We start from the raw sequence: 14,844 nt of genomic DNA, 5'->3' as shown, positions 1-14,844 counted from the left end.
GTAAGAGACGAAAAGCCATTCTAAAGGCTACTCCGACGTCTTATCCACAAAAAAAAAAAAGGGGTTTTAATGGTAGAATCCCTTTAAGGCAACCAAGCAGGTAAAACAGAGGAAACAAAACAAAGTGCACAGCCAGGAAAGTTGCTTGTTGTCTGTAAATAATATCCCATTTATAACCGCACAAGCAGCCAGAAGTAGATAAAAGTATACAGCAACAGTTTGCAGATATATCTTTTCAAGCTGCGAGGAGAATCAGCCCCTCCCTTCTTCATTCACTGTGTGAAGGGACAAAAGAACTGCCCGCTACACTCACGGAGATGAGCAAGATAGGATGGAATGTATCTAGGGACAGACTTCCTTATTAACAAGAGAGTGAACTGCAAATTAGCAAGAAGGGAGATACCAAGTGGCAGGAAGTTTTAGATATATTTTCAGGTAGAAAGCAGCCACATTTTTAATTAAAGTGTATTACATATCGGTGAAGAATCCCATGATCTATGACATGAGACTAAGTTGTCTGAAAAGTTAATAACCATTTAAGTGAATAGGATTGAGCTACAATACCAGGCATGGCCACTTTTTATTTTTTATTTTTAATGCGGTCATGAGTTGCGTTATAACAGGGTGATTTTGTACATTAAATCCCCCGTCCGTAAAGCCCTGTGATTGGTTTAGACTCCTAAACTGCCCTGACATGTTGCTTTTAAGCAGTCACAAAGCAGGACATGAGCCCTCTCATAGCAGTGAAGGGGTCACGGAACGAGTACGACATGATCATTTTCAGAGCCGCTGACTGGCTGAGAGTGATCATGTGATACACCGTGTGACTATCTCATCAGCCTTTCAGCAGACTACAATTATACTAGCTACTCATATGATTGCGGTAATTTTACAGGTCTATGATAGTGACGGGTTCTTCTTAAATTGAGATGCAAATTACCAAATGCAACAAAAAAAGAAAAATGCAAACACAGCATGATAATTTTTATAACAAAACAAGTCACGACTGCAAAAAAAACAACTTTGACTGTACTAATCTAGCTACACACAGAGAACAGCTGTCACTGTACAGTTCACAAGCGCATTGGCTCACCATGAAGCTGGCTGCCCTTTGAGACGTTAGCCGGCACACTGTCTTTCTGATGTGCAACTTCTCACGAGAAAGTAATAAAATAGGCGTTAAATTAATAAAAATGAATAATAAAATGAGCATTGTCTCAAGGCATTAAAGGGGACCTCCAACTTCAGAACACATTAGAAAGTGGCTTGAGTAACAATTCCAGCATAATAGAAAGCTAATCCATCAGACGTGGCAGTGACCTGCAAATATATCAAGGCAGCCAGGGTCACTTTAAAGGGGGGATCTGTCGCCTCTCCTGACAGGTCCGTTTTAGGAACTACTGGTATTAACGATTCTGGAGCATCTATTCTTATAACTCTGCGGTTGTACTGTTCCTCTGTTACTCCTCCTAGAAATGGTTGTCACCATTCCCCATTGTGAAAGGGGCGTGTCCCTGCACTGTGAGCACTGATTGGACGGTGTCAGGTAGAGACACTCCCCCCCATCCAAACTGGTAACAACCAGCTATGACCTTACACATAAATTTCTAGGAGGAATAACAGAGGAACAGAATAACATAGAGTTATAAGAAAAGGAGATTCAGAACTGATATTTTATGGCGAATATTCATACAAACAAGTCAGGAGAGGCGACAGATCCCCTTTAAATTCTCTGTGTCTTCCCTTCTAGCTATTAATTGGTTGTAGCAAGAAAATTTTCAGAAATATTTACATCCACGTTCATGTCAATAGGGGGCAGTGTCATAGTAGTGGTGTCTTTTATAAATGTCTAGTGGTAAAGACCCTTTAATACAGACCCCAGACTAGCCTAAGGTTAGGCCATCGAAAGCTGATCTTGTACAACCCCATTAAATCATAGAAAAGTTTATGGTGCTTACAAAACATTACAGGGGTTATGCCATACCGAATGCTGAGCGATGGGGTCTGACTAGTAAGATACACTATTTTATCCTCTATTCTATAGACCCCGAATGGCGAATCTATAGCACGGGTGCCAGAGGTGGAACTCGGAGCCCTCTCTGTGGTCACCTATCTGTGGCACAGATCATACTGTGTGGAGGCCACTGTGGAGCAGATTGTACTGTGTAGGGGCCACTGTGGAGCAGATTGTACTGTGTGGCGGCCACTGTGGAGCAGATTGTACTGTGTAGGGGCCACTGTGGAGCAGATTGTACTGTGTGGGGGGTCACTGTGGAGCAGATTACACTGTGTGGAGACCACTGTGGAGCAGATTACACTGTGTGGGGGCCACTGTGGAGCAGATTACACTGTGTGGGGGCCACTGTGGAGCAGATTACACTGTGTGGAGGCCACTGTGGAGCAGATTACACTGTGTGGAGGCCGCTGTGGAGCAGATTGTACTGTGTGGGGGGCCACTGTGGAGCAGATTGTACTGTCTTGGGGCCACTGTGGAGCAGATTGTACTGTGTAGGGGCCACTGTGGAGCAGATTGTACTGTGTAGGGGCCACTGTGGAGCAGATTACATTGTGTGGAGGCCACTGTGGAGCAGAGTACACTGTGTGGGAGGCCACTGTGGAGCAAATTGTACTGTGTTGGGTCCATTGTGGAGCAGAATGTACTGTGTGGGAGACCCTTCACTATTTATATTTCACAGTATTGGTTATATAGCAGACATGTGATATTATTACAGGTCATAATTACATTGCACAGATCTGTTTTATAGGGACCGTGCATTGTGATTATGACCTGTAATAATATCACATGTCTGCTATATAACCAATACTGTGAAATATAAATAGTGAAGGGTCTCCCACACAGTACATATTGAACATTAATTGTTGAAAATTATACCAAATGCAGTACAAAGTTGTTTGCAATATTGAAAGCTCTGTAAAGCCCCATTCACACAACTGCATTTTGCGGGTCTGTAACTGTCCGCACTTGTGGATCCGCTCAGTATTAAGGTTAAATAGACGTTGGCACTTTGCAATAATTTAGTGGGTTTTGAGTTGCAGTTTTGGCACTCGGTCTCTAAAAGGTTCGCCATCACTGTTATAGACAGACCAGTCAGAGGTTGCATCCTACACTACATTACAGTACAGTATATACACACACGCAACTGTCAGGTGCCCTGCCAAGGATCAGCTATATATATATATAAGATAATGGGTTCCCTAAGGGGCAGATAACCCTTGATTCCTTTCCAATACTTAAAGCAGTGCTCTCATGTAAGATCTTCCTGTCCAATCGATCCCCACGGACAAGACACAGAAAACAGTAATAATAATAATAACAACAACAACAACAACAAAAGCAAATTGTAGAGTTATTTTTCTACTTGTTACACCATAACATTCAGTAAAAGGCAGGAACATCTCTCAATACAGAAACAGCGGGAAGAATAATGAGGGGCCGGATGTCACAGAAAGGAGACAAAATGTGTTAATAAAGTCTATTACACCAAATGTATTAAAGGGATTCTACCATTAAAACCTTTTATTTGTGGATAAGACGTCGGAGTAGCCTTCAGACGTGGTCTCTGCTGCGCCGTTCCTTAGAAATACCGTTTTTTTACCGGTATGCAAATGAGTTCTCTCGCAGCAATGGGGGCGGGCCACGGCGCTCAAACAGCGATTGGGGCATTCCCCCCACTGCCAGGGAAGCGTCTCCAGCGCCGCCTCCTTCTTCGTCCGCAGCGTCATCTTCAATGTCTTCTTCCACCGCAGGCTCGTAACTTTTAGGCCTCGGGCCTTGGGCAGAGCAGACTGTGCAGGCCACAGGAAAATGGACACTTGCACAGTATTGTTAGCGGCCATTTTCCCGTGGCCTATGCGCCTGCGCAGTCTGCTCAACCCACGAGGTCTAGAAGTTATGAGCCTGTGCCGGAAGAAGACATTCAACATGACGTGGCGGATGAAGAAGGAGGCAGCGCTGGAGACACTTCTCTGGCAGCGGAGGGAAGGCCCCATTGCTGTTTGAGTGCTGGGGCCCGCCCCCATTGCTGTGAGAGAACTCATTTGCATTCCGGTAAAAACCGGTATTTCTAAGGAACGGCGCAGCGGAGACCACGTCTACAGGTAAGAGACGAACAGCCTTCCTAAAGGCTACTCCGACGTCTTATCCACAAAAAAAAAAAGGTTTTAATGGTAGAATCCCTTTAATGACAAAAATACTGCCAGAAAATCAAAAGTTGTCCGAAAGTTTAGTTACACTTTAAAAATAATTCTATTTCTTGAAACCAAATAGTGACGACATGATGGATCTTATTTTTAGCACGTCTTGATTCTAGATCTCGGAATACTTAGTGATTGCTATTAGCGCTGGCGATCACGTGATCGCCGGATCTAATACCGAAGCTGATGGATCACGTCAGAGTTGTGGCACCGTAGTCGTAATCAGGGCGACTTTAGGGTAGAGTTGGAAAAAAAAATTACAGACTTTTAAAAAGTTAACCAGGACTAGAGAAAAATTATTAACTGACCTGGTTTTAAGAATGGGATTCTCATACCCCTTATTGGGGAATACTGAGTAAAGAGAGGAGGGGTCCTCTGTTTAGGATCAAGTCCTACAAAGAGTATCGCTCTGGAGGACCTGACATGTCCTGTATTATACAAAGAACTCAATGATATGAATGAGCACTTTGTAATACTTCATTTCTCCTGTGGTGGCGCTGCAGGGAAACCAGACAATTATTGCCAGTTTTTTGTTTTTTTTTGTTTTTTACAGATTATAGCTTATGGTCCCAGTAGACGGACACTTTGTGATCCGTTCATTTTCATGGGATCCTTCTAACCAAAGTCGAGACCCGAAGCAGATTCCATATTTAGGGGGTTAAAGAATGGAATTTGGCCCTAAACTGTGGAATAATCTCAATATGTTCTACAAAAGTGGACTTCTACAAAATATTAATCCCATTTTTAAGTGTCAGGCCCACTTTAACAGGGACAACACTGCAGTCTTGCAGCGCTCGAGTCCTGGGTTCGAATCCCGCCAGAAACAACATCTGCAAGGAGTTTGTATGTTCTCCCTGTGTTTATGTGGATTTCCTCCCATTCTACAAAGACATACTGATAGGGAAAGAAATGTACATTTCGATCCCTATATGGGGCTCACAATCTACCTAAAAAAAATAGATATGACTTTAAATTACATCAGCCCCACATATAACACAAAGCAGCGAGGCAAACCAGCGCCGTATAATAAAGCACTGCGGACCCCGAGAAGGTTTAATATTCTGCAATTGCTCTCAACAGAATAGAAAGAACATTCAGAAAAGTAATAACATCCAATACATAAAACCCCCCGCACAAGAAGAGCAGGGACTACACAGGGACGTCTGCTGTGCACCAGCTGCAGTGTTGTTACATTACCATATTGCACCACAGCCCCGCAAGATGGAGTGGTCTATCTGCGAGATTCACACCCTCAACCCCTACGTAAGGGGCTACGGTTAATGGGAGTTAACCCAAGAAGCGAGAACGAGAGGACCTTGTCCCCGCTGGTGGTGGACGGTGTTCCCAATTACTTCAATGGCAGCCATGAAGAAAGCAGAGTGCTTTAATTCGGCTATCTCCGATTGGGAACAGCGTCCATTACCAATCTGGGTCAGGCTGAATGTGCAGTGGGGGAAGGTCCTCTTGTGCTTACTTCTTGGGATAAGTTCTTTAAATGGGTTTTGATCTTCTTAGAATAGGTCACCAATATCAGATCATGTGTGTCTGACATCTGTCACCCCCACCGATCAGCTGAATACGTTTCCTATTTCCACCTGTACTATTCAGTGATGCAAAGTTGTTTTGTATTTGGTAAATGTCAACAGGAAATGTCAAGTCACCCATGCTAGGTGGAACCTCAATGACATCGATCTGACAGCTGAGACCTGCACAGATCAGCTGCTTAAATTTTGAGATTAAAGATTGAGCATTGCCTCTGTTTCATGGGCCAGTGAAGTCACATTCATTCATCATGTAACCTGTGTGCAGCTCAGTCAATTAAATAGCGCTGAACTGCAATACCAAGCACAGCCACTATGCAATGTATGGTGCTGTTTCGCTTGTTGGTTAAAGGGATCTTATCAGTCAGACACAATTTTTTCTAGGTACCACGTCGGAATAGCCTTAAGAAAGGCTATTTGTCTCCTACCTTTCGTCGTCTTCTCCGCGCCGCCGTTTGCCTACAATCCTGGTTTTTCTCGGTATGCAAATAAGCTCTCTTGCAGAACTGGGGGCGGGCCTCAGCACTCAAACAGCACAGGGGGCGTCCCCAATGCTGCGAGAGAACTCTCTCCAGCGCCGCCTCCATCTTCGTCAGCAGCGTCCTCTTCAGCCGATGGTGGCTTGTAACTTCTAGGCTTTGTGGCCTTGGGCAGAGCAGATTGCGCATGCCCACAGTCCACGAGAATACTGTGCAAGCAGCCATTTTCTCATGGCCTGTGGGCATGCGCAATCTGCTCAGCCCAAGGCCACGAGGACTAGAAGTTACAAGCCACCGCCGGAAGAAGAGGCTAAAGATGACACTGCTGACGAAGATGGAGGAGGCGCTGGAGAGAGTTCTCTCGCAGCATGGGGAGGCCCCCAGTGCTGTTTGAGCGCTGGGACCCGCCCACAGTGCTGCGAGAGAGCTCATTTGCATATCGTGAAAAACCGGGATTGTAGGCGAACGGCAGTGTGGAGAAGACGACGAAAGGTAGGAGACGAATAGCCTTTCTTAAGGCTATTCCGACGTGGTACCTAGAAAAAAATTGTCTGACTGATAGGATCCCTTTAAACGTTAGAGTTGTCACGAAAAGAAACTTTTGATCACTGAGAATTTTTTAAATTAAGTTTGTAAAAAATAAAAACAAACCCCTTTTAAAAAATCAGCCCCCAAACTCCACATACCTGCTGAAGCCCCTCGGTGCCGTACGCTGCCCTCATCTCCTCCAGTTCTCTGTTGAGTTCATCGATCTCTTGTTGCTTCCCGGCCAGTTCGTCCTCCATCACCTCTAGTCGCGCCTGTGAGCTCTGAGTGCCGCGTTCGAGGAAAGTCTCCCGGACCCCAAATTCTTCCTCCTGGATAAATCCAACTTTGTTATTAAACAGGATACATGTACAAAGTCACACACGCATACACGGCTGCAGCCCACCACTAGGAGACCCCCTGGATATAAATATCGGCAGAAGCTTATTACCACAGCAACCTCCATTGTTGTCGAGACAATTTGTGCCTCGAGAGCGCCGACACATTTCCACCAAATTCTGCAACGTGTGAAAACCGAGCGAGCGACACACATATTTGTATCTCTGGTATTGTTATTATTATGTAACAGATAGAAAGAAGACAAAAGAGCAAACAATTCTGTAAAGGTAGAGAGGAATTAGTGGGTGTTAATGTAGGAAGCGAGTTATTAAGCAGGCCCCTGTGACCGCGCTTTATTAACCCCTTAGATGCTGGACGCGGGTTAGTTATGCTGTGTTAATGATACAACATAACAGTGCAGCGGATATACTGTACCCATAGTCTATGTCCTATGTCATTGGCGGGTAACATAAAGCCGTCATCTGCTACCTGTGACAAAAATAATAGCCAGGAGTCTATGAGATCGATATAAGAGGATATCTAATATTGGATGGATAGACAGATAGACAGATAGATAGATAGATAGATAGATAGATAGATAGATAGGAGATAGATAGATAGATAGATAGATAGATAGATAGATGATAGATAGATAGATAGATAGATAGATAGATAGGAGATAGATAGATAGATAGATAGATAGATAGATAGATAGGAGATAGATAGATAGATAGATAGATAGATAGATAGATGATAGATAGGAGATAGATAGATAGATAGATAGATAGATAGATAGATAGATAGATAGGAGATAGATAGATGAGAGATAGATAGATAGATAGATAGATAGATAGATAGATAGGAGATAGATAGATAGATAGATAATAGGAGATAGATAGATAGATAGATAGATAGATAGATAGATAGATAGATAGATAGGAGATAGATAGATAGATAGATAGATAGATAGATAGATAGATAGGAGATAGATAGATAGATAGATAGGAGATAGATAGATAGATAGATAGATAGATAGATAGATAGATAGAAGAATAATATCCAGTGTGACATCAGTATAAGAAGAATATCCAATATGAGATCAATTTCAAAAATAGATTCAATAAGAGATCAACACAAGAATATTCAGTATGAGATCAATAGAAGAATATCCAGTATGAGATCGATATAAAAATAATATTCAGTATTATATCGATATAAGAACTATATTCATTATGAAATCAATGTAAGAAATGGAATCAATAGGAGAGGAGATCAAAATACAAATAACATGCAGTATAAGATTGATATAAGAATATTCAGTTATCTATCGATATAAGAATAATATGGAGTATTAGATAGATATAAGAACACATACAGTTTTCAGGGTTACAGCTCAGTGTACCCCTATAAAAAGTTAAAAAGGATGGTACTAAGGAAATTATCACACAAATAAAGTTCAAATAAAAGGTCCTGAAATGATAATAACCATATTTTGTAACTTTTTTTTTTTAACAAAGTTTCCACATTCCCATTGTCATAAGCTCTCTAGTCGGTCTCCTCCTCCTTCTGGCAGCTATAAATATAGTCCCCAATAATTTCTCTAGTCTGTGTCCTTCTCCTTCTGGCAGCTATAAATATAGTCCTCAGTAATTTTTCTAGTCGGTCTCCTCATCCTTCTAAGAGCTATAAATATAGTCCTCAGTAGTTTTTCTAGTCAGTCTCCTCCTCCTTCTAGCAGCTATAAATATAGTCCCCAGTAATTTCTCTAGCCGGTCTCCTTCTCGTTCTGGCAGTTATAAATATAGTCCCCAGTCATTTCTATAGTCTGTCTCCTGCTCCTTCTAGCAGCTATAAATATATTGTCCCCAGTAATTTCTGTAGTTGGTCTCCTCTTTCTGGCAGCTATAAATATAATCCCAGTAATTTCTCTAGTTGGTCTTCTCCTCCTTCTGGCAGCCATAAATATAATTCCAGTAATTTCTCTAGTTGGTCTCCTTCTCTTTCTGGCAGCTATAAATATAGTCCCAGTAATTTCTCTGGTCGGTCTTCTTCCCCCTCTGACAGTTGTAAAGATCAGCTCAGTAATTTTCCGAGTCAGTCTCCAATCCCTCCGACAGCTGTTAGTCCCTGCTAAATTTCTAGTCCATCTATTTCCTCCTGACACAGACATACAGTCCCTAATAATTGTCTTCCACCTTGGCAGCCCAGTTGCCCTTCAGATAGTAAAATAATAAGCTACTGGTTTGAAGCAGAGATAAGAATTCGTACTCGCTCACCCCTATACTGCTGCAGAATCAGAAAGATATTTCTAATGGCTGCACCTCCGTGAACAGAGGACCACTGTGTAGGGACCTGGCTGTGGGGAAGAGTGACTGAGCATTTGCGACCACCAGCACTCAGCTCACTGGGTGGACGCACAGACTGACTTACACTCTGACCACCATAAGGCGCTCTACCAGGCAAGTGTCATCTTTTAGCATGTACATAGCAATACTGTACAATACATATAATATTCAACCCCCTTTAATACACCATTTACTAAAATACATTAAACACCCCTTTATCTGGTTTTGCATAATTCAGCGCTTGCTTTTGGCCCATCACTGCCCCTTTAATACGTCCAAAAGCAGAAGCTGCAGCAGTAGAAATCTATGTCTGGTCATGACTGTTTGCTACAATGTATCAGTCATGGCATACGCTAAGGGTGCATGCACGTGATGTAACGCGGCACTGATTCTTGCACGATAACTCGTGTAAGGATCAGCGCTGCAAAACAGAATCCCGTCGACTGCAATGGGTTCCGTTTAGCGCGTGTATCACATTGGAATCAGCGGGATTCTGTTTTGCAGCGCTGATCCTTTACACGAGTTATCGTACAAGAATCAGTGCCGCGTTACATCGTGTGCATGCACTCTAAGGTCTCATGTACACGACACACGAGTGTGCAGCCCTGGGCTCTTCTAAGGGGGCCTGCGCTGCTCATTTACGGTAATTATAGAGCAAGTTGTATCCTGCCTTGTGATAACAGAACAGAATGGGGAACAGAAGGTATTCAGCAAAAAAAAAAAAAAAAAAAAATCAGACACCCCCCCCCCCCCCCGCTCAACCTGCACACAGTCATGTGCATGAGGCCTAGGAAGTCAATGCTACACTCGGATCCCTGTGTGCTATGTGTTGTATACCCCTACCCTAAAACTACAAAACCCCTGTAAAAATCAAAGAAAGCTACTGATCAGTCATGTGCTACAGCTGAAGCTCCAATACACTACGCTACAATACGCTACAATACACACGTCACTCACTGCTCAACCAAACCGAAACAACTCCCTTTAAATCAGTTGACCCAATCCTATCCACCTGTGGGGCTGTGTTCTGGTGACACTCCCTTTAAATCAAGTGTCCCCCCCCCCCCAACCTATCCATCTGCGTGGCTGGTTCTGGTGACACTCCCTTTAAGTTACAAGGATAGGCGATAGGTTAGTGAGTAGGAAAACCCTTTAATGCGCTTTTTTCGTAAGGGATTTTCTACCCACTTATACATTCCCTATAGATTCTTACTGCGGTAATAGACTGAAGGCAGGTTCACAAATTTTAGTATTCACTGTACAATTATCCTTCACAACCTTACCGTACGGGAGCGATGAGACGCCACTGAATCATATGCCATTATTTCTACAGATTCACTTTATTACAAAAAAGAAAAAAAAAAAAAAATACAAAAAAAGAAAAAAAAAAAAAAAAAGAAAAATAATAATACTTAATAAAAAAAAAAAAAAAAAAGAAAAAAAAGAAATGACAGTATCCCTGTAGCGGAGAATAAAGCATTCAATCTGGGTGTGAGAGACGAGGCGACGAACAAGAAACATGGGGTGAAAAGTGCAGCGATTTATTTCCAATGAATTGTGGAGCGCGGAGCGGGACAGGACGAAACAAAGCATTAGAAATCTCACGATTGTGAATGAGCGCCAATGATTGATCTGCATGCAGCATGCGGGCACCGCGCTTACCTCAGAGCTATAGTCATCGGCCGTGGTGGACACTTCGCTCTCAGGCTGTGGTGGAAACAAAACCTATTTGAATAAGGTTTCTTGTAGTGAACATACAACCAAGTACTCGAAGGATCGGAGCTCCTGACCCAACTACTTGTAAGTTATCTTCAACGGATTCTACCATTAAAATCAAATTTTTGGTCCCTACCACGTAGGAATAGCCTTAAGAAAGGCTCTTCTCCTACCTTTAGATGTCTTCTCAGCACCGCCGTTTGGTTGAAGTCCCGGTTTTCGCCAGTATGCAAATGAGTTCTCTCGCAGCATTGGGGGCAGGTCCCAGTGCTCAAACAGCACTGAGGACGTCGCCCAACTCTCCAGCACTGCCTCCATCTTCTTCAGGAATGGCCTCTTCACGCATCTTCTTCCGATGCTGGGGGTCAAACTTCTAGGCCTCGGGCAGAGCCGACTGCGCATGCCTGTGGCCACAAGAAAAATGGCCGCTTACACAGTAAGTAAGCGGTCATTTTCTTGTGGCCGCAGGCATGCGCAGTCGGCTCTGCCCAAGTCCTGACGCCTACAAGTTTGAGCCCCTCGCCGGAAGAAGAGGCCGTTCCTGAAGAAGATGGAGGGGGCGCTGGAGAGTTCTCTCGCAGCATTGGGCGACACCCCCAGTGCTGTTTGAGTGCTGGGGACCGCCCCCAGTGCTGCGAGAGAACTCATTTGCATACCGACAAAAAACAGGATTTATACTGAACGGCAGCACGGAGAAGACATCTAAAGGTAGGAGAAGAATAGTCTTTCTTAAGGCTAATCCGACGTCTGATCGACAAAACATTCGATTTTAATGGTAGAATCCCTTTAAAGGCGTTGTTTGAGGATGACCCATCCACAGTATAGTGTTGGACAGCCCTTTTGATATAACGGTCTACATCAATTCTGTGGAGAACACTACCCAAAGCCTAAACCCTGTGTCCCCATGACAACTCTTCCTGTTTATGTTGTGTCCTTGATCAGTCTTGTCATGGGGATGGTATAAGGATCCAACTGTTTACATGATAAATGACCGAAAAAGTGTACGCTATTGAGACCATTAATGTAAATGGTAATTAGGCCGGCACAAGCACCCGGTCAACACAGACAAGTCTCGGGGTCCACCAGTACAATGTGCGCTACCATCAGCGTGTGCCCATTGTACTGGTAATGGCCTAGGGAGGCAGTGGTCAGTATGGATTTTTTTTTAGGGTACTCTCTGGACTCCCCAACCCAGCACCAGGCAGGGGGGCACGCAACACTCATCACCGGAGGTAAGAAATCCATCCTTACTGCTCGCTCCCTGGGGCCCTGCCAACATTAGGGTTGTCTATGTGACCATTGTATGATGTGGTGGGGTATTACACTATGTGGGGTATAAATTGTGGGGGGCATCAGAGAACACACAGTATCCAATCCGTTACAATGTGAAGGGTAAGAGATACAGCGCTACTAACCTCTATGGTGTAAGTCTTGTCGTGCTGAATGATTTCCCCCTGGGGCAGGGTTCTCATGATGGTGAACTCGGCAGTGCTACCTGCCCCACCAGGAGCAGTTTGGGAGAGGGCGTCATCGCTCTGGGATAGGCCGGCTTCTGACACTACTTCAGTGTTGTCTCGCTGCTTGGAGCCGGAGGACGATTTCTTCTTCTTGTTCTTCTTGGCAGTATTCTGGCTGTCCGTCTGTCCCTTGCGTTGTCTGAACTGAGCAAGCTAAGAGGGTGGAAAAATAAAATCACAATAAAAGACAACGCTCGGTATCTGGGCTGATAGGGGGAGGGGGACTCTGGACCATTTTAGGCAAATATTACCATTTAGTGCTATTACTTATAACTGTGCACACCAACAATTAAGTTGTTTTATAGGAGGATGACACCCCGGAGCATATCAGGGGTCAGGGTGCATCTGCATCCCCAGGAACCCCAATCCTCGTACCGGAGTAATGCTGCTGCCCTGGGGCTCACAAAGTGTTAAAAAGCCAATACCCAGGGACCCCAAAATCAGTGTACCAAAGTGTCATGGGGCTGCCATTGCCCTTATTAACTCCATAATGACCCCAGACCACTAGCAGACCAGAAATAACCCCTTCTCTACCCTATACCAAAAGGGATTCTAACAAAAACCCCTTCGCTAGGCTATACAACCAGGGACAGTGATATCAGCGGGGTTGTACACCAAATGTACATATCCTCTATCCACAGAATCCCCTGAGGTCCCAATACCCTGTCCCTGTGGAAAGGATATAAGGGGCTTTCTGACACAAACCCATTTTCACAGTAATGCAACACTTTCTCCCAATACCACCAGTGATACAAAGACTAACCCCTTTCTTTGCTCAAGACCACCAGTGATACTAATACTAACTCCTTATTTGCCAAAGACCACTAGTGATATTAAGACTAACCCCTGCTTTGGTCTACACCAGGGGTAGGGAACGTACGGCTCTCCAGCTGTTGCCAAACTACAACTCCCAGCATGCATACTTGCTCTGCTGTTCTTGGAACTCCCATGGAAGTGAATGGAGCATGCTGGGAGTTGTAGTTTCACAGCAGCTGGAGAGCCGGAGGTTCCCTATCCCTGGTCTACACCAATGATATTAAGACTAACCCATTCTTTGCCCAAGACCACCAGTGGTTCTAAGACTAACCCCTGCTTTGCCCTAGACCACCAACGATATTAAGACTACTCCTTCTTTGCCCTAGACCACCAGAGATACTAAGACTAGCCCCTGCTTTGCCCTAGACCACCAATGATATTAAGACTACCCCTTTTTTGCCCTAGAACACCAGTTATTCTAAGACTATCCCTTCTTTGCCCAAGACCACCAGTGATACTAAGACTAGCCCCTGCTTTGCCCAAGACCACCAATGATATTAAGACTACCCCTTTTTTGCCCTAGAACATCAGAGCTACTAAGACTAACCTCTTCTTTGCCCAAGACCACCAGAGATACTAAGACTAGCCCCTGCTTTTCCTTAGACCACCAATGATATTAAGACTTCCTCCTCTTTGCCAAGACCACCAGTGATTCTAAGACTACCCCTTCTTTGCCCAAGACCACCAGTGATTCTAAGACTACCCCTTCTTTGCCCAAGACCACCAGTGATTCTAAGACTATCCCTTCTTTGCCCAAGACCACCAGTGATACTAAGACTAGCCCCTGCTTTGCCCTAGACCACCAATGATATTAAGACTTCCCCCTCTTTGCTCAAGACCACCAGTGATACTAAGACTAACCCCTTCTATGCCCAAGACCACCAGTTATACAGACCTTAAACCCTTCTCTGCCTCTCCCAGGAACACTGGCATTAACCCCCTTCTCCATCCGAGAACATCAAGGATATTAAAAAAAAAAAAAAAAAAAAAGCTTCTCAAATTATTTGGCCACTTACAGCCAGGTTTTACAACACTGCTTTGACCATTCAGGCATTGCAGAGATGTAAAATATCTACAAAGACTTACATTGGTCCATATTCAGGAATCAAGCTTCTAGACATATCACATTCCTCTCCCAAAACTTGGACTTCTCCCCCCAACCATTGTGAAAGTTGTGAAGTAGAGCAAGGATATATCGGGCTATATTCCTCTTAAACACATCTGATCACACAGTGGGCGGTAAGTCAGCCTTTGTCGCCGGCCCTGTGAAGCACGCACAGCTCTTTTTGCAGATTATAGAAAGCTAAGAAGTTAATGACACAACGAATTATACCCAACGCCCTGAAGGCTG

At 44.1% G+C, this 14,844-nt stretch overlaps 1 protein-coding gene across 1 annotated transcript in view; it reads right to left on the bottom strand.

Moving 5' to 3' along the window:
- Positions 1 to 14,844, bottom strand: part of AKAP9 (A-kinase anchoring protein 9) — a 161,431-nt gene that overhangs the window by 122,269 nt on the left and 24,318 nt on the right. The window contains exons 2-5 of the mRNA XM_075271761.1: positions 12,576 to 12,830; positions 11,107 to 11,151; positions 7,535 to 7,588; positions 6,922 to 7,092 (exon numbers count right to left, since the gene is read on the bottom strand). Coding sequence (XP_075127862.1) covers positions 6,922 to 7,092; positions 7,535 to 7,588; positions 11,107 to 11,151; positions 12,576 to 12,830 — 525 coding nt within the window. The remainder of the gene's footprint in view (positions 1 to 6,921; positions 7,093 to 7,534; positions 7,589 to 11,106; positions 11,152 to 12,575; positions 12,831 to 14,844) is intronic.

The sequence above is a fragment of the Leptodactylus fuscus genome, chromosome 4 (assembly GCF_031893055.1).
Source record: "Leptodactylus fuscus isolate aLepFus1 chromosome 4, aLepFus1.hap2, whole genome shotgun sequence".
Classification (NCBI taxonomy): domain Eukaryota; kingdom Metazoa; phylum Chordata; class Amphibia; order Anura; family Leptodactylidae; genus Leptodactylus; species Leptodactylus fuscus.
This window is presented reverse-complemented; position numbering and strand designations above follow the sequence as displayed.